This window comes from Lepisosteus platostomus, chromosome 6 (genome assembly GCF_059453375.1).
Source record: "Lepisosteus platostomus isolate fLepPlt1 chromosome 6, fLepPlt1.hap1, whole genome shotgun sequence".
Classification (NCBI taxonomy): Eukaryota; Metazoa; Chordata; class Actinopteri; order Semionotiformes; family Lepisosteidae; genus Lepisosteus; species Lepisosteus platostomus.
The window spans coordinates 2,455,651-2,473,662 of NC_142616.1; the positions used below are offsets into that span (position 1 = coordinate 2,455,651).

Sequence of the window (18,012 nt, forward strand, 5' to 3'; positions counted from 1 at the left end):
AGGGGTGTGTGTGGGGTTGTGTAGGGGTGTGTGAGTGCTCAGCTCCTCAAGGTGGTGGACGCGCTGGGCCAGGGGCTGGCCAGGGTGCCCTACCGCGACAGCAAGCTGACCCGCCTGCTGCAGGTTCGACAGGGCTGTGTGGGGTTGTGTAGGGGTGTGTGTGGGGTTGTGTAGGGGGGTGTGAGTGCTCAGCTCCTCAAGGTGGTGGACGCGCTGGGCCAGGGGCTGGCCAGGGTGCCCTACCGCGACAGCAAGCTGACCCGCCTGCTGCAGGTTCGACAGGGGTGTGTGGGGTTGTGTAGGGGTGTGTGTGGGGTTGTGTAGGGGTGTGTGAGTGCTCAGCTCCTCAAGGTGGTGGACGCGCTGGGCCAGGGGCTGGCCAGGGTGCCCTACCGCGACAGCAAGCTGACCCGCCTGCTGCAGGTTCGACAGGGGTGTGTGGGGTTGTGTAGGGGTGTGTGTGGGGTTGTGTAGGGGGGTGTGAGTGCTCAGCTCCTCAAGGTGGTGGACGCGCTGGGCCAGGGGCTGGCCAGGGTGCCCTACCGCGACAGCAAGCTGACCCGCCTGCTGCAGGTTCGACAGGGGTGTGTGGGGTTGTGTAGGGGTGTGTGTGGGGTTGTGTAGGGGTGTGTGAGTGCTCAGCTCCTCAAGGTGGTGGACGCGCTGGGCCAGGGGCTGGCCAGGGTGCCCTACCGCGACAGCAAGCTGACCCGCCTGCTGCAGGTTCGACAGGGCTGTGTGGGGTTGTGTAGGGGTGTGTGTGGGGTTGTGTAGGGGGGTGTGAGTGCTCAGCTCCTCAAGGTGGTGGACGCGCTGGGCCAGGGGCTGGCCAGGGTGCCCTACCGCGACAGCAAGCTGACCCGCCTGCTGCAGGTTCGACAGGGGTGTGTGGGGTTGTGTAGGGGTGTGTGTGGGGTTGTGTAGGGGTGTGTGTGGGGTTGTGTAGGGGTGTGTGTGGGGTTGTGTAGGGGTGTGTGAGTGCTCAGCTCCTCAAGGTGGTGGACGCGCTGGGCCAGGGGCTGGCCAGGGTGCCCTACCGCGACAGCAAGCTGACCCGCCTGCTGCAGGTTCGACAGGGGTGTGTGGGGTTGTGTAGGGGTGTGTGTGGGGTTGTGTAGGGGTGTGTGAGTGCTCAGCTCCTCAAGGTGGTGGACGCGCTGGGCCAGGGGCTGGCCAGGGTGCCCTACCGCGACAGCAAGCTGACCCGCCTGCTGCAGGTTCGACAGGGCTGTGTGGGGTTGTGTAGGGGTGTGTGTGGGGTTGTGTAGGGGGGTGTGAGTGCTCAGCTCCTCAAGGTGGTGGACGCGCTGGGCCAGGGGCTGGCCAGGGTGCCCTACCGCGACAGCAAGCTGACCCGCCTGCTGCAGGTTCGACAGGGGTGTGTGGGGTTGTGTAGGGGTGTGTGTGGGGTTGTGTAGGGGTGTGTGTGGGGTTGTGTAGGGGTGTGTGAGTGCTCAGCTCCTCAAGGTGGTGGACGCGCTGGGCCAGGGGCTGGCCAGGGTGCCCTACCGCGACAGCAAGCTGACCCGCCTGCTGCAGGTTCGACAGGGGTGTGTGTGGGGTTGTGTAGGGGTGTGTGTGGGGTTGTGTAGGGGTGTGTGAGTGCTCAGCTCCTCAAGGTGGTGGACGCGCTGGGCCAGGGGCTGGCCAGGGTGCCCTACCGCGACAGCAAGCTGACCCGCCTGCTGCAGGTTCGACAGGGGTGTGTGGGGTTGTGTAGGGGTGTGTGTGGGGTTGTGTAGGGGTGTGTGAGTGCTCAGCTCCTCAAGGTGGTGGACGCGCTGGGCCAGGGGCTGGCCAGGGTGCCCTACCGCGACAGCAAGCTGACCCGCCTGCTGCAGGTTCGACAGGGGTGTGTGGGGTTGTGTAGGGGTGTGTGGGGTTGTGTAGGGGTGTGTGAGTGCTCAGCTCCTCAAGGTGGTGGACGCGCTGGGCCAGGGGCTGGCCAGGGTGCCCTACCGCGACAGCAAGCTGACCCGCCTGCTGCAGGTTCGACAGGGGTGTGTGGGGTTGTGTAGGGGTGTGTGTGGGGTTGTGTAGGGGTGTGTGAGTGCTCAGCTCCTCAAGGTGGTGGACGCGCTGGGCCAGGGGCTGGCCAGGGTGCCCTACCGCGACAGCAAGCTGACCCGCCTGCTGCAGGTTCGACAGGGGTGTGTGGGGTTGTGTAGGGGTGTGTGTGGGGTTGTGTAGGGGTGTGTGAGTGCTCAGCTCCTCAAGGTGGTGGACGCGCTGGGCCAGGGGCTGGCCAGGGTGCCCTACCGCGACAGCAAGCTGACCCGCCTGCTGCAGGTTCGACAGGGCTGTGTGGGGTTGTGTAGGGGTGTGTGTGGGGTTGTGTAGGGGTGTGTGAGTGCTCAGCTCCTCAAGGTGGTGGACGCGCTGGGCCAGGGGCTGGCCAGGGTGCCCTACCGCGACAGCAAGCTGACCCGCCTGCTGCAGGTTCGACAGGGCTGTGTGGGGTTGTGTAGGGGGGTGTGTGGGGTTGTGTAGGGGTGTGTGAGTGCTCAGCTCCTCAAGGTGGTGGACGCGCTGGGCCAGGGGCTGGCCAGGGTGCCCTACCGCGACAGCAAGCTGACCCGCCTGCTGCAGGTTCGACAGGGCTGTGTGGGGTTGTGTAGGGGGGTGTGAGTGCTCAGCTCCTCAAGGTGGTGGACGCGCTGGGCCAGGGGCTGGCCAGGGTGCCCTACCGCGACAGCAAGCTGACCCGCCTGCTGCAGGTTCGACAGGGGTGTGTGGGGTTGTGTAGGGGTGTGTGTGGGGTTGTGTAGGGGTGTGTGAGTGCTCAGCTCCTCAAGGTGGTGGACGCGCTGGGCCAGGGGCTGGCCAGGGTGCCCTACCGCGACAGCAAGCTGACCCGCCTGCTGCAGGTTCGACAGGGGTGTGTGGGGTTGTGTAGGGGTGTGTGTGGGGTTGTGTAGGGGTGTGTGAGTGCTCAGCTCCTCAAGGTGGTGGACGCGCTGGGCCAGGGGCTGGCCAGGGTGCCCTACCGCGACAGCAAGCTGACCCGCCTGCTGCAGGTTCGACAGGGGTGTGTGGGGTTGTGTAGGGGTGTGTGGGGTTGTGTAGGGGTGTGTGAGTGCTCAGCTCCTCAAGGTGGTGGACGCGCTGGGCCAGGGGCTGGCCAGGGTGCCCTACCGCGACAGCAAGCTGACCCGCCTGCTGCAGGTTCGACAGGGGTGTGTGGGGTTGTGTAGGGGTGTGTGTGGGGTTGTGTAGGGCTGTGTGAGTGCTCAGCTCCTCAAGGTGGTGGACGCGCTGGGCCAGGGGCTGGCCAGGGTGCCCTACCGCGACAGCAAGCTGACCCGCCTGCTGCAGGTTCGACAGGGCTGTGTGGGGTTGTGTAGGGGTGTGTGTGGGGTTGTGTAGGGGTGTGTGAGTGCTCAGCTCCTCAAGGTGGTGGACGCGCTGGGCCAGGGGCTGGCCAGGGTGCCCTACCGCGACAGCAAGCTGACCCGCCTGCTGCAGGTTCGACAGGGGTGTGTGGGGTTGTGTAGGGGTGTGTGTGGGGTTGTGTAGGGGTGTGTGAGTGCTCAGCTCCTCAAGGTGGTGGACGCGCTGGGCCAGGGGCTGGCCAGGGTGCCCTACCGCGACAGCAAGCTGACCCGCCTGCTGCAGGTTCGACAGGGCTGTGTGGGGTTGTGTAGGGGTGTGTGTGGGGTTGTGTAGGGGTGTGTGAGTGCTCAGCTCCTCAAGGTGGTGGACGCGCTGGGCCAGGGGCTGGCCAGGGTGCCCTACCGCGACAGCAAGCTGACCCGCCTGCTGCAGGTTCGACAGGGGTGTGGGGTTGTGTAGGGGTGTGTGTGGGGTTGTGTAGGGGTGTGTGAGTGCTCAGCTCCTCAAGGTGGTGGACGCGCTGGGCCAGGGGCTGGCCAGGGTGCCCTACCGCGACAGCAAGCTGACCCGCCTGCTGCAGGTTCGACAGGGGTGTGTGGGGTTGTGTAGGGGTGTGTGTGGGGTTGTGTAGGGGGGTGTGAGTGCTCAGCTCCTCAAGGTGGTGGACGCGCTGGGCCAGGGGCTGGCCAGGGTGCCTTACCGCGACAGCAAGCTGACCCGCCTGCTGCAGGTTCGACAGGGGTGTGTGGGGTTGTGTAGGGGTGTGTGAGTGCTCAGCTCCTCAAGGTGGTGGACGCGCTGGGCCAGGGGCTGGCCAGGGTGCCCTACCGCGACAGCAAGCTGACCCGCCTGCTGCAGGTTCGACAGGGGTGTGTGGGGTTGTGTAGGGGTGTGTGAGTGCTCAGCTCCTCAAGGTGGTGGACGCGCTGGGCCAGGGGCTGGCCAGGGTGCCCTACCGCGACAGCAAGCTGACCCGCCTGCTGCAGGTTCGACAGGGGTGTGTGGGGTTGTGTAGGGGTGTGTGAGTGCTCAGCTCCTCAAGGTGGTGGACGCGCTGGGCCAGGGGCTGGCCAGGGTGCCCTACCGCGACAGCAAGCTGACCCGCCTGCTGCAGGTTCGACAGGGGTGTGTGGGGTTGTGTAGGGGTGTGTGTGGGGTTGTGTAGGGGTGTGTGAGTGCTCAGCTCCTCAAGGTGGTGGACGCGCTGGGCCAGGGGCTGGCCAGGGTGCCCTACCGTGACAGCAAGCTGACCCGCCTGCTGCAGGTTCGACAGGGGTGTGTGGGGTTGTGTAGGGGTGTGTGTGGGGTTGTGTAGGGGGGTGTGAGTGCTCAGCTCCTCAAGGTGGTGGACGCGCTGGGCCAGGGGCTGGCCAGGGTGCTCTACCGCGACAGCAAGCTGACCCGCCTGCTGCAGGTTCGACAGGGGTGTGTGGGGTTGTGTAGGGGTGTGTGTGGGGTTGTGTAGGGGGGTGTGAGTGCTCAGCTCCTCAAGGTGGTGGACGCGCTGGGCCAGGGGCTGGCCAGGGTGCCCTACCGCGACAGCAAGCTGACCCGCCTGCTGCAGGTTCGACAGGGCTGTGTGGGGTTGTGTAGGGGTGTGTGTGGGGTTGTGTAGGGGTGTGTGTGGGGTTGTGTAGGGGTGTGTGAGTGCTCAGCTCCTCAAGGTGGTGGACGCGCTGGGCCAGGGGCTGGCCAGGGTGCCCTACCGCGACAGCAAGCTGACCCGCCTGCTGCAGGTTCGACAGGGGTGTGTGGGGTTGTGTAGGGGTGTGTGAGTGCTCAGCTCCTCAAGGTGGTGGACGCGCTGGGCCAGGGGCTGGCCAGGGTGCCCTACCGCGACAGCAAGCTGACCCGCCTGCTGCAGGTTCGACAGGGCTGTGTGGGGTTGTGTAGGGGTGTGTGTGGGGTTGTGTAGGGGTGTGTGTGGGGTTGTGTAGGGGTGTGTGAGTGCTCAGCTCCTCAAGGTGGTGGACGCGCTGGGCCAGGGGCTGGCCAGGGTGCCCTACCGCGACAGCAAGCTGACCCGCCTGCTGCAGGTTCGACAGGGGTGTGTGGGGTTGTGTAGGGGTGTGTGTGGGGTTGTGTAGGGGGGTGTGAGTGCTCAGCTCCTCAAGGTGGTGGACGCGCTGGGCCAGGGGCTGGCCAGGGTGCCCTACCGCGACAGCAAGCTGACCCGCCTGCTGCAGGTTCGACAGGGGTGTGTGGGGTTGTGTAGGGGTGTGTGTGGGGTTGTGTAGGGCTGTGTGAGTGCTCAGCTCCTCAAGGTGGTGGACGCGCTGGGCCAGGGGCTGGCCAGGGTGCCCTACCGCGACAGCAAGCTGACCCGCCTGCTGCAGGTTCGACAGGGCTGTGTGGGGTTGTGTAGGGGTGTGTGAGTGCTCAGCTCCTCAAGGTGGTGGACGCGCTGGGCCAGGGGCTGGCCAGGGTGCCCTACCGCGACAGCAAGCTGACCCGCCTGCTGCAGGTTCGACAGGGGTGTGTGGGGTTGTGTAGGGGTGTGTGTGGGGTTGTGTAGGGGTGTGTGAGTGCTCAGCTCCTCAAGGTGGTGGACGCGCTGGGCCAGGGGCTGGCCAGGTTGCCCTACCGCGACAGCAAGCTGACCCGCCTGCTGCAGGTTCGACAGGGGGGTGTGGGGTTGTGTAGGGGTGTGTGTGGGGTTGTGTAGGGGTGTGTGAGTGCTCAGCTCCTCAAGGTGGTGGACGCGCTGGGCCAGGGGCTGGCCAGGGTGCCCTACCGCGACAGCAAGCTGACCCGCCTGCTGCAGGTTCGACAGGGCTGTGTGGGGTTGTGTAGGGGTGTGTGTGGGGTTGTGTAGGGGGGTGTGAGTGCTCAGCTCCTCAAGGTGGTGGACGCGCTGGGCCAGGGGCTGGCCAGGGTGCCCTACCGCGACAGCAAGCTGACCCGCCTGCTGCAGGTTCGACAGGGCTGTGTGGGGTTGTGTAGGGGTGTGTGTGGGGTTGTGTAGGGGGGTGTGAGTGCTCAGCTCCTCAAGGTGGTGGACGCGCTGGGCCAGGGGCTGGCCAGGGTGCCCTACCGCGACAGCAAGCTGACCCGCCTGCTGCAGGTTCGACAGGGCTGTGTGGGGTTGTGTAGGGGTGTGTGTGGGGTTGTGTAGGGGTGTGTGTGGGGTTGTGTAGGGGTGTGTGAGTGCTCAGCTCCTCAAGGTGGTGGACGCGCTGGGCCAGGGGCTGGCCAGGGTGCCCTACCGCGACAGCAAGCTGACCCGCCTGCTGCAGGTTCGACAGGGGTGTGTGGGGTTGTGTAGGGGTGTGTGAGTGCTCAGCTCCTCAAGGTGGTGGACGCGCTGGGCCAGGGGCTGGCCAGGGTGCCCTACCGCGACAGCAAGCTGACCCGCCTGCTGCAGGTTCGACAGGGGTGTGTGGGGTTGTGTAGGGGTGTGTGTGGGGTTGTGTAGGGGTGTGTGAGTGCTCAGCTCCTCAAGGTGGTGGACGCGCTGGGCCAGGGGCTGGCCAGGGTGCCCTACCGCGACAGCAAGCTGACCCGCCTGCTGCAGGTTCGACAGGGCTGTGTGGGGTTGTGTAGGGGTGTGTGTGGGGTTGTGTAGGGGTGTGTGAGTGCTCAGCTCCTCAAGGTGGTGGACGCGCTGGGCCAGGGGCTGGCCAGGGTGCCCTACCGCGACAGCAAGCTGACCCGCCTGCTGCAGGTTCGACAGGGCTGTGTGGGGTTGTGTAGGGGTGTGTGTGGGGTTGTGTAGGGGTGTGTGTGGGGTTGTGTAGGGGTGTGTGAGTGCTCAGCTCCTCAAGGTGGTGGACGCGCTGGGCCAGGGGCTGGCCAGGGTGCCCTACCGCGACAGCAAGCTGACCCGCCTGCTGCAGGTTCGACAGGGGTGTGTGGGGTTGTGTAGGGGTGTGTGTGGGGTTGTGTAGGGGGGTGTGAGTGCTCAGCTCCTCAAGGTGGTGGACGCGCTGGGCCAGGGGCTGGCCAGGGTGCCCTACCGCGATAGCAAGCTGACCCGCCTGCTGCAGGTTCGACAGGGGTGTGTAGGGCTGTGTGAGTGCTCAGCTCCTCAAGGTGGTGGACGCGCTGGGCCAGGGGCTGGCCAGGGTGCCCTACCGCGACAGCAAGCTGACCCGCCTGCTGCAGGTTCGACAGGGCTGTGTGGGGTTGTGTAGGGGTGTGTGTGGGGTTGTGTAGGGGTGTGTGAGTGCTCAGCTCCTCAAGGTGGTGGACGCGCTGGGCCAGGGGCTGGCCAGGGTGCCCTACCGCGACAGCAAGCTGACCCGCCTGCTGCAGGTTCGACAGGGGTGTGTGGGGTTGTGTAGGGGTGTGTGTGGGGTTGTGTAGGGGTGTGTGAGTGCTCAGCTCCTCAAGGTGGTGGACGCGCTGGGCCAGGGGCTGGCCAGGTTGCCCTACCGCGACAGCAAGCTGACCCGCCTGCTGCAGGTTCGACAGGGGGGTGTGGGGTTGTGTAGGGGTGTGTGTGGGGTTGTGTAGGGGTGTGTGAGTGCTCAGCTCCTCAAGGTGGTGGACGCGCTGGGCCAGGGGCTGGCCAGGGTGCCCTACCGCGACAGCAAGCTGACCCGCCTGCTGCAGGTTCGACAGGGGTGTGTGGGGTTGTGTAGGGGTGTGTGTGGGGTTGTGTAGGGGTGTGTGAGTGCTCAGCTCCTCAAGGTGGTGGACGCGCTGGGCCAGGGGCTGGCCAGGGTGCCCTACCGCGACAGCAAGCTGACCCGCCTGCTGCAGGTTCGACAGGGCTGTGTGGGGTTGTGTAGGGGTGTGTGTGGGGTTGTGTAGGGGTGTGTGAGTGCTCAGCTCCTCAAGGTGGTGGACGCGCTGGGCCAGGGGCTGGCCAGGGTGCCCTACCGCGACAGCAAGCTGACCCGCCTGCTGCAGGTTCGACAGGGGTGTGTGGGGTTGTGTAGGGGTGTGTGTGGGGTTGTGTAGGGGTGTGTGAGTGCTCAGCTCCTCAAGGTGGTGGACGCGCTGGGCCAGGGGCTGGCCAGGGTGCCCTACCGCGACAGCAAGCTGACCCGCCTGCTGCAGGTTCGACAGGGGTGTGTGGGGTTGTGTAGGGGTGTGTGTGGGGTTGTGTAGGGGTGTGTGAGTGCTCAGCTCCTCAAGGTGGTGGACGCGCTGGGCCAGGGGCTGGCCAGGGTGCCCTACCGCGACAGCAAGCTGACCCGCCTGCTGCAGGTTCGACAGGGCTGTGTGGGGTTGTGTAGGGGTGTGTGTGGGGTTGTGTAGGGGTGTGTGAGTGCTCAGCTCCTCAAGGTGGTGGACGCGCTGGGCCAGGGGCTGGCCAGGGTGCCCTACCGCGACAGCAAGCTGACCCGCCTGCTGCAGGTTCGACAGGGCTGTGTGGGGTTGTGTAGGGGGGTGTGTGGGGTTGTGTAGGGGTGTGTGAGTGCTCAGCTCCTCAAGGTGGTGGACGCGCTGGGCCAGGGGCTGGCCAGGGTGCCCTACCGCGACAGCAAGCTGACCCGCCTGCTGCAGGTTCGACAGGGCTGTGTGGGGTTGTGTAGGGGTGTGTGTGGGGTTGTGTAGGGGTGTGTGAGTGCTCAGCTCCTCAAGGTGGTGGACGCGCTGGGCCAGGGGCTGGCCAGGGTGCCCTACCGCGACAGCAAGCTGACCCGCCTGCTGCAGGTTCGACAGGGCTGTGTGGGGTTGTGTAGGGGTGTGTGTGGGGTTGTGTAGGGGTGTGTGTGGGGTTGTGTAGGGGTGTGTGAGTGCTCAGCTCCTCAAGGTGGTGGACGCGCTGGGCCAGGGGCTGGCCAGGGTGCCCTACCGCGACAGCAAGCTGACCCGCCTGCTGCAGGTTCGACAGGGGTGTGTGGGGTTGTGTAGGGGTGTGTGTGGGGTTGTGTAGGGGGGTGTGAGTGCTCAGCTCCTCAAGGTGGTGGACGCGCTGGGCCAGGGGCTGGCCAGGGTGCCCTACCGCGACAGCAAGCTGACCCGCCTGCTGCAGGTTCGACAGGGCTGTGTGGGGTTGTGTAGGGGTGTGTGTGGGGTTGTGTAGGGGGGTGTGAGTGCTCAGCTCCTCAAGGTGGTGGACGCGCTGGGCCAGGGGCTGGCCAGGGTGCCCTACCGCGACAGCAAGCTGACCCGCCTGCTGCAGGTTCGACAGGGCTGTGTGGGGTTGTGTAGGGGTGTGTGTGGGGTTGTGTAGGGGTGTGTGTGGGGTTGTGTAGGGGTGTGTGAGTGCTCAGCTCCTCAAGGTGGTGGACGCGCTGGGCCAGGGGCTGGCCAGGGTGCCCTACCGCGACAGCAAGCTGACCCGCCTGCTGCAGGTTCGACAGGGGTGTGTGGGGTTGTGTAGGGGTGTGTGAGTGCTCAGCTCCTCAAGGTGGTGGACGCGCTGGGCCAGGGGCTGGCCAGGGTGCCCTACCGCGACAGCAAGCTGACCCGCCTGCTGCAGGTTCGACAGGGCTGTGTGGGGTTGTGTAGGGGTGTGTGTGGGGTTGTGTAGGGGTGTGTGAGTGCTCAGCTCCTCAAGGTGGTGGACGCGCTGGGCCAGGGGCTGGCCAGGGTGCCCTACCGCGACAGCAAGCTGACCCGCCTGCTGCAGGTTCGACAGGGCTGTGTGGGGTTGTGTAGGGGTGTGTGTGGGGTTGTGTAGGGGTGTGTGAGTGCTCAGCTCCTCAAGGTGGTGGACGCGCTGGGCCAGGGGCTGGCCAGGGTGCCCTACCGCGACAGCAAGCTGACCCGCCTGCTGCAGGTTCGACAGGGGTGTGTGGGGTTGTGTAGGGGTGTGTGTGGGGTTGTGTAGGGGGGTGTGAGTGCTCAGCTCCTCAAGGTGGTGGACGCGCTGGGCCAGGGGCTGGCCAGGGTGCCCTACCGCGACAGCAAGCTGACCCGCCTGCTGCAGGTTCGACAGGGGTGTGTGGGGTTGTGTAGGGGTGTGTGTGGGGTTGTGTAGGGCTGTGTGAGTGCTCAGCTCCTCAAGGTGGTGGACGCGCTGGGCCAGGGGCTGGCCAGGGTGCCCTACCGCGACAGCAAGCTGACCCGCCTGCTGCAGGTTCGACAGGGCTGTGTGGGGTTGTGTAGGGGTGTGTGTGGGGTTGTGTAGGGGTGTGTGAGTGCTCAGCTCCTCAAGGTGGTGGACGCGCTGGGCCAGGGGCTGGCCAGGGTGCCCTACCGCGACAGCAAGCTGACCCGCCTGCTGCAGGTTCGACAGGGGTGTGTGGGGTTGTGTAGGGGTGTGTGTGGGGTTGTGTAGGGGTGTGTGAGTGCTCAGCTCCTCAAGGTGGTGGACGCGCTGGGCCAGGGGCTGGCCAGGTTGCCCTACCGCGACAGCAAGCTGACCCGCCTGCTGCAGGTTCGACAGGGGGGTGTGGGGTTGTGTAGGGGTGTGTGTGGGGTTGTGTAGGGGTGTGTGAGTGCTCAGCTCCTCAAGGTGGTGGACGCGCTGGGCCAGGGGCTGGCCAGGGTGCCCTACCGCGACAGCAAGCTGACCCGCCTGCTGCAGGTTCGACAGGGGTGTGTGGGGTTGTGTAGGGGTGTGTGGGGTTGTGTAGGGGTGGGTGAGTGCTCAGCTCCTCAAGGTGGTGGACGCGCTGGGCCAGGGGCTGGCCAGGGTGCCCTACCGCGACAGCAAGCTGACCCGCCTGCTGCAGGTTCGACAGGGGTGTGTGGGGTTGTGTAGGGGTGTGTGTGGGGTTGTGTAGGGGTGTGTGAGTGCTCAGCTCCTCAAGGTGGTGGACGCGCTGGGCCAGGGGCTGGCCAGGGTGCCCTACCGCGACAGCAAGCTGACCCGCCTGCTGCAGGTTCGACAGGGGTGTGTGGGGTTGTGTAGGGGTGTGTGTGGGGTTGTGTAGGGGTGTGTGAGTGCTCAGCTCCTCAAGGTGGTGGACGCGCTGGGCCAGGGGCTGGCCAGGGTGCCCTACCGCGACAGCAAGCTGACCCGCCTGCTGCAGGTTCGACAGGGTTGTGTGGGGTTGTGTAGGGGTGTGTGTGGGGTTGTGTAGGGGTGTGTGAGTGCTCAGCTCCTCAAGGTGGTGGACGCGCTGGGCCAGGGGCTGGCCAGGGTGCCCTACCGCGACAGCAAGCTGACCCGCCTGCTGCAGGTTCGACAGGGGTGTGTGGGGTTGTGTAGGGGTGTGTGTGGGGTTGTGTAGGGCTGTGTGAGTGCTCAGCTCCTCAAGGTGGTGGACGCGCTGGGCCAGGGGCTGGCCAGGGTGCCCTACCGCGACAGCAAGCTGACCCGCCTGCTGCAGGTTCGACAGGGCTGTGTGGGGTTGTGTAGGGGTGTGTGTGGGGTTGTGTAGGGGTGTGTGAGTGCTCAGCTCCTCAAGGTGGTGGACGCGCTGGGCCAGGGGCTGGCCAGGGTGCCCTACCGCGACAGCAAGCTGACCCGCCTGCTGCAGGTTCGACAGGGGTGTGTGGGGTTGTGTAGGGGTGTGTGAGTGCTCAGCTCCTCAAGGTGGTGGACGCGCTGGGCCAGGGGCTGGCCAGGGTGCCCTACCGCGACAGCAAGCTGACCCGCCTGCTGCAGGTTCGACAGGGGTGTGTGGGGTTGTGTAGGGGTGTGTGTGGGGTTGTGTAGGGGTGTGTGAGTGCTCAGCTCCTCAAGGTGGTGGACGCGCTGGGCCAGGGGCTGGCCAGGGTGCCCTACCGCGACAGCAAGCTGACCCGCCTGCTGCAGGTTCGACAGGGGTGTGTGGGGTTGTGTAGGGGTGTGTGTGGGGTTGTGTAGGGGTGTGTGAGTGCTCAGCTCCTCAAGGTGGTGGACGCGCTGGGCCAGGGGCTGGCCAGGGTGCCCTACCGCGACAGCAAGCTGACCCGCCTGCTGCAGGTTCGACAGGGGTGTGTGGGGTTGTGTAGGGGGGTGTGTGGGGTTGTGTAGGGGTGTGTGAGTGCTCAGGTCCTCAAGGTGGTGGACGCGCTGGGCCAGGGGCTGGCCAGGGTGCCCTACCGCGACAGCAAGCTGACCCGCCTGCTGCAGGTTCGACAGGGGTGTGTGGGGTTGTGTAGGGGTGTGTGTGGGGTTGTGTAGGGGGGTGTGAGTGCTCAGCTCCTCAAGGTGGTGGACGCGCTGGGCCAGGGGCTGGCCAGGGTGCCCTACCGCGACAGCAAGCTGACCCGCCTGCTGCAGGTTCGACAGGGGTGTGTGGGGTTGTGTAGGGGTGTGTGTGGGGTTGTGTAGGGGGGTGTGAGTGCTCAGCTCCTCAAGGTGGTGGACGCGCTGGGCCAGGGGCTGGCCAGGGTGCTCTACCGCGACAGCAAGCTGACCCGCCTGCTGCAGGTTCGACAGGGCTGTGTGGGGTTGTGTAGGGGTGTGTGTGGGGTTGTGTAGGGGTGTGTGAGTGCTCAGCTCCTCAAGGTGGTGGACGCGCTGGGCCAGGGGCTGGCCAGGGTGCCCTACCGCGACAGCAAGCTGACCCGCCTGCTGCAGGTTCGACAGGGCTGTGTGGGGTTGTGTAGGGGTGTGTGTGGGGTTGTGTAGGGGTGTGTGAGTGCTCAGCTCCTCAAGGTGGTGGACGCGCTGGGCCAGGGGCTGGCCAGGGTGCCCTACCGCGACAGCAAGCTGACCCGCCTGCTGCAGGTTCGACAGGGGTGTTTGGGGTTGTGTAGGGGGGTGTGTGGGGTTGTGTAGGGGTGTGTGGGGTTGTGTAGGGGTGTGTGAGTGCTCAGCTCCTCAAGGTGGTGGACGCGCTGGGCCAGGGGCTGGCCAGGGTGCCCTACCGCGACAGCAAGCTGACCCGCCTGCTGCAGGTTCGACAGGGGTGTGTGGGGTTGTGTAGGGGTGTGTGGGGTTGTGTAGGGTGTGTGCTGTGCTGTGCTCTCAGTGTCTCTGTGTGTGCAGGACTCTCTGGTCTGTGGTGTGTGTAGGGTGTGTGCTGTGCTCTGTGTCTCTGTGTGTGCAGGACTCTCTGGTCTGTGGTGTGTGTAGGTGTGTGTAGGGTGTGTGCTGTGCTCTCAGTGTCTCAGTGTCTCTGTGTGTGCAGGACTCTCTGGTCTGTGGTGTGTGTAGGGTGTGTGCTGTGCTCTGTGTCTCTGTGTGTGCAGGACTCTCTGGTCTGTGGTGTGTGTAGGTGTGTGTAGGGTGTGTGCTGTGCTCTCAGTGTCTCAGTGTCTCTGTGTGTGCAGGACTCTCTGGTCTGTGGTGTGTGTAGGGTGTGTGCTGTGCTCTGTGTCTCTGTGTGTGCAGGACTCTCTGGTCTGTGGTGTGTGTAGGTGTGTGTAGGGTGTGTGCTGTGCTCTCAGTGTCTCAGTGTCTCTGTGTGTGCAGGACTCTCTGGTCTGTGGTGTGTGTAGGGTGTGTGCTGTGCTCTGTGTCTCTGTGTGTGCAGGACTCTCTGGTCTGTGGTGTGTGTAGGTGTGTGTAGGGTGTGTGCTGTGCTCTCAGTGTCTCAGTGTCTCTGTGTGTGCAGGACTCTCTGGTCTGTGGTGTGTGTAGGGTGTGTGCTGTGCTCTGTGTCTCTGTGTGTGCAGGACTCTCTGGTCTGTGGTGTGTGTAGGTGTGTGTAGGGTGTGTGCTGTGCTCTCAGTGTCTCTGTGTGCAGGACTCTCTGCTCTGTGGTGTGTGTAGGTGTGTGTAGGGTGTGTGCTGTGCTCTCAGTGTCTCTGTGTGTGCAGGACTCTGTGCTCTGTGGTGTGTGTAGGTGTGTGTAGGGTGTGTGCTGTGCTCTCAGTGTCTCTGTGTGTGCAGGACTCTGTGCTCTGTGGTGTGTGTAGGTGTGTGTAGGGTGTGTGCTGTGCTCTCAGTGTCTCTGTGTATGCAGGACTCTGTGCTCTGTGGTGTGTGTAGGTGTGTGTAGGGTGTGTGCTGTGCTCTCAGTGTCTCTGTGTGCAGGACTCTCTGGTCTGTGGTGTGTGTAGGGTGTGTGCTGTGCTCTCAGTGTCTCTGTGTATGCAGGACTCTGTGCTCTGTGGTGTGTGTAGGTGTGTGTAGGGTGTGTGCTGTGCTCTCAGTGTCTCAGTGTCTCTGTGTGTGCAGGACTCTCTGGTCTGTGGTGTGTGTAGGTGTGTGTAGGGTGTGTGCTGTGCTCTCAGTGTCTCTGTGTGTGCAGGACTCTCTGGTCTGTGGTGTGTGTAGGTGTGTGTAGGGTGTGTGCTGTGCTCTCAGTGTCTCTGTGTGTGCAGGACTCTGTGCTCTGTGGTGTGTGTAGGTGTGTGTAGGGTGTGTGCTGTGCTCTCAGTGTCTCAGTGTCTCTGTGTGTGCAGGACTCTCTGGTCTGTGGTGTGTGTAGGTGTGTGTAGGGTGTGTGCTGTGCTCTCAGTGTCTCTGTGTGTGCAGGACTCTCTGGTCTGTGGTGTGTGTAGGTGTGTGTAGGGTGTGTGCTGTGCTCTCAGTGTCTCTGTGTGTGCAGGACTCTGTGCTCTGTGGTGTGTGTAGGTGTGTGTAGGGTGTGTGCTGTGCTCTCAGTGTCTCAGTGTCTCTGTGTGCAGGACTCTCTGGTCTGTGGTGTGTGTAGGTGTGTGTAGGGTGTGTGCTGTGCTCTCAGTGTCTCTGTGTGTGCAGGACTCTCTGGTCTCTGGTGTGTGTAGGGTGTGTGCTGTGCTCTCAGTGTCTCTGTGTGTGCAGGACTCTCTGGTCTGTGGTGTGTGTAGGGTGTGTGCTGTGCTCTCAGTGTCTCAGTGTCTCTGTGTGTGCAGGACTCCCTGGGGGGCTCCGCTCACTCTGTGATGATCACCAACATCGCGCCCGAGTTCAAGCACTACTACGACACACTGACCGCACTCAACTTCGCCGCCAAGTCCAAGAGCATCGTCAACACGCCCTTCGTCCAGGAGAGCCTGCGGGCGCCGGGTGAGTCTCTACCCCTCCTGCCCCTGTCCTGCCCCTCTGAGTGCGCTTGTGTCCCTTGTCCTGCCCTGTCCTGGACGCTTGTGTCCCTCGTCCCGCCTTGTCCTGCCCCTCTGAGTGTGCTTGTGTCCCTCGTCCCGCCCTGTCCTGGATGCTTGTGTCCCTTGTCCCGCCCTGTCCCGCCCCTCTGAGTGCGCTTGTGTCCCTCGTCCTGCCTTGTCCCTCCCTGTCCTGGACGCTTGTGTCCCTCGTCCTGCCCTGTCCTGCCCCTCTGAGTGCGCTTGTGTCCCTCGTCCCGCCCTGTCCCGCCCCTCTGAGTGTGCTTGTGTCCCTCGTCCCGCCCTGTCCCGCCCCTCTGAGTGCGCTTGTGTCCCTTGTCCCGCCCTGTCCTGGATGCTTGTGTCCCTTGTCCTGCCCTGTCCTGCCCCTCTGAGTGCGCTTGTGTCCCTCGTCCCGCCCTGTCCTGCCCCTCTGAGTGCGCTTGTGTCCCTCGTCCCGCCCTGTCCTGCCCCTCTGAGTGTGCTTGTGTCCCTCGTCCCGCCCTGTCCCGCCCCTCTGAGTGTGCTTGTGTCCCTCGTCCCGCCCTGTCCTGGACGCTTGTGTCCCTCGTCCCGCCCTGTCCCGCCCCTCTGAGTGTGCTTGTGTCCCTCGTCCCGCCCTGTCCCGCCCCTCTGAGTGTGCTTGTGTCCCTCGTCCCGCCCTGTCCTGGACGCTTGTGTCCCTCGTCCCGCCCTGTCCCGCCCCTCTGAGTGTGCTTGTGTCCCTCGTCCCGCCCTGTCCCGCCCCTCTGAGTGTGCTTGTGTCCCTCGTCCCGCCCTGTCCTGGACGCTTGTGTCCCTTGTCCCGCCCTGTCCTGCCCCTCTGAGTGCGCTTGTGTCCCTCGTCCCGCCCTGTCCTGCCCCTCTGAGTGTGCTTGTGTCCCTCGTCCCGCCCTGTCCCGCCCCTCTGAGTGCGCTTGTGTCCCTCGTCCCGCCCTGTCCTGCCCCTCTGAGTGTGCTTGTGTCCCTTGTCCCGCCCTGTCCTGCCCCTCTGAGTGCGCTTGTGTCCCTCGTCCCGCCCTGTCCTGCCCCTCTGAGTGCGCTTGTGTCCCTCGTCCCGCCCTGTCCCGCCCCTCTGAGTGTGCTTGTGTCCCTCGTCCCGCCCTGTCCCGCCCCTCTGAGTGTGCTTGTGTCCCTCGTCCCGCCCTGTCCCGCCCCTCTGAGTGTGCTTGTGTCCCTCGTCCCGCCCTGTCCTGGATGCTTGTGTCCCTTGTCCCGCCCTGTCCTGCCCCTCTGCGTGCGCTTGTGTCCCTTGTCCTGCCTTGTCCCTCCCTGTCCTGGACGCTTGTGTCCCTCGTCCTGCCCTGTCCTGCCCCTCTGAGTGCGCTTGTGTCCCTCGTCCCGCCCTGTCCTGCCCCTCTGAGTGCGCTTGTGTCCCTCGTCCCGCCCTGTCCCGCCCCTCTGAGTGCGCTTGTGTCCCTTGTCCTGCCCTGTCCTGGACGCTTGTGTCCCTCGTCCCGCCCTGTCCCGCCCCTCTGAGTGTGCTTGTGTCCCTCGTCCCGCCCTGTCCTGGACGCTTGTGTCCCTCGTCCCGCCCTGTCCCGCCCCTCTGAGTGTGCTTGTGTCCCTCGTCCCGCCCTGTCCCGCCCCTCTGAGTGCGCTTGTGTCCCTTGTCCCGCCCTGTCCTGCCCCTCTGAGTGCGCTTGTGTCCCTCGTCCCGCCCTGTCCTGCCCCTCTGAGTGTGCTTGTGTCCCTCGTCCCGCCCTGTCCCGCCCCTCTGAGTGCGCTTGTGTCCCTTGTCCCGCCCTGTCCTGCCCCTCTGCGTGCGCTTGTGTCCCTCGTCCCGCCCTGTCCCGCCCCTCTGAGTGCGCTTGTGTCCCTCGTCCCGCCCTGTCCTGCCCCTCTGAGTGCGCTTGTGTCCCTTGTCCCGCCCTGTCCTGCCCCTCTGAGTGCGCTTGTGTCCCTCGTCCCGCCCTGTCCTGCCCCTCTGAGTGTGCTTGTGTCCCTCGTCCCGCCCTGTCCCGCCCCTCTGAGTGTGCTTGTGTCCCTCGTCCCGCCCTGTCCCGCCCCTCTGAGTGCGCTTGTGTCCCTCGTCCCGCCCTGTCCTGCCCCTCTGAGTGTGCTTGTGTCCCTCGTCCCGCCCTGTCCCGCCCCTCTGAGTGCGCTGTCTCACTGTGGCTGCTCCGCAGAGCCGCTGATGAAGAGGCCGCGTGACGAGCAGGGGGCTGGAGGTAGTGCACAGCCCCAGAAGAAGAGACCCAAGGAGGGGCAGCGACAGAGCCAGGACCAGGGGCCGAGCCCACAGCCGGCACAGAGGTACGGGTGTCTGTGTTCGCCTGTCTGTCCCCAGACACAGAGGTACCGCTGTACCCGGTGTGTAATAGACTCACCCCTCTCTCTCTCAGAGCTGTCTCAGCAGGCTGTGATAGACTCACCCCTCTCTCTCTCTCTCAGAGCTGTCTCAGCAGGCTGTGATAGACTCACCCCTCTCTCTCTCTCTCTCAGAGCTGTCTCAGCAGGCTGTGATAGACTCACCCCTCTCTCTCTCTCTCTCAGAGCTGTCTCAGCAGGCTGTGATAGACTCACCCCTCTCTCTCTCTCTCTCAGAGCTGTCTCAGCAGGCTGTGATAGACTCACCCCTCTCTCTCTCTCTCAGAGCTGTCTCAGCAGGCTGTGATAGACTCACCCCTCTCTCTCTCTCAGAGCTGTCTCAGCAGGCTGTGATAGACTCACCCCTCTCTCTCTCTCAGAGCTGTCTCAGCAGGCTGTGATAGACTCACCCCTCTCTCTCTCTCTCTCTCAGAGCTGTCTCAGCAGGCTGTGATAGACTCACCCCTCTCTCTCTCTCTCTCTCTCAGAGCTGTCTCAGCAGGCTGTGATAGACTCACCCCTCTCTCTCTCTCTCTCAGAGCTGTCTCAGCAGGCTGTGATAGACTCACCCCTCTCTCTCTCTCTCTCAGAGCTGTCTCAGCAGGCTGTGATAGACTCACCCCT

At 64.8% G+C, this 18,012-nt stretch overlaps 2 protein-coding genes across 4 annotated transcripts in view; both read left to right on the forward strand.

The window, feature by feature from the left end:
• The window catches only part of LOC148659587 (ceramide synthase-like), a 164,848-nt gene that overhangs the window by 101,716 nt on the left and 45,120 nt on the right, over positions 1-18,012 (forward strand). The gene's annotated exons all lie outside the window — the stretch shown is intronic.
• The window catches only part of kif22 (kinesin family member 22), a 70,858-nt gene that overhangs the window by 27,156 nt on the left and 25,690 nt on the right, over positions 1-18,012 (forward strand). For all 3 annotated transcript variants that reach the window (XM_088637328.1, XM_088637327.1, XM_088637329.1), the window contains exons 7-8: positions 14,890-15,043; positions 17,208-17,334. In XM_088637328.1, coding sequence (XP_088493454.1) covers positions 14,890-15,043; positions 17,208-17,334 — 281 coding nt within the window. The remainder of the gene's footprint in view (positions 1-14,889; positions 15,044-17,207; positions 17,335-18,012) is intronic.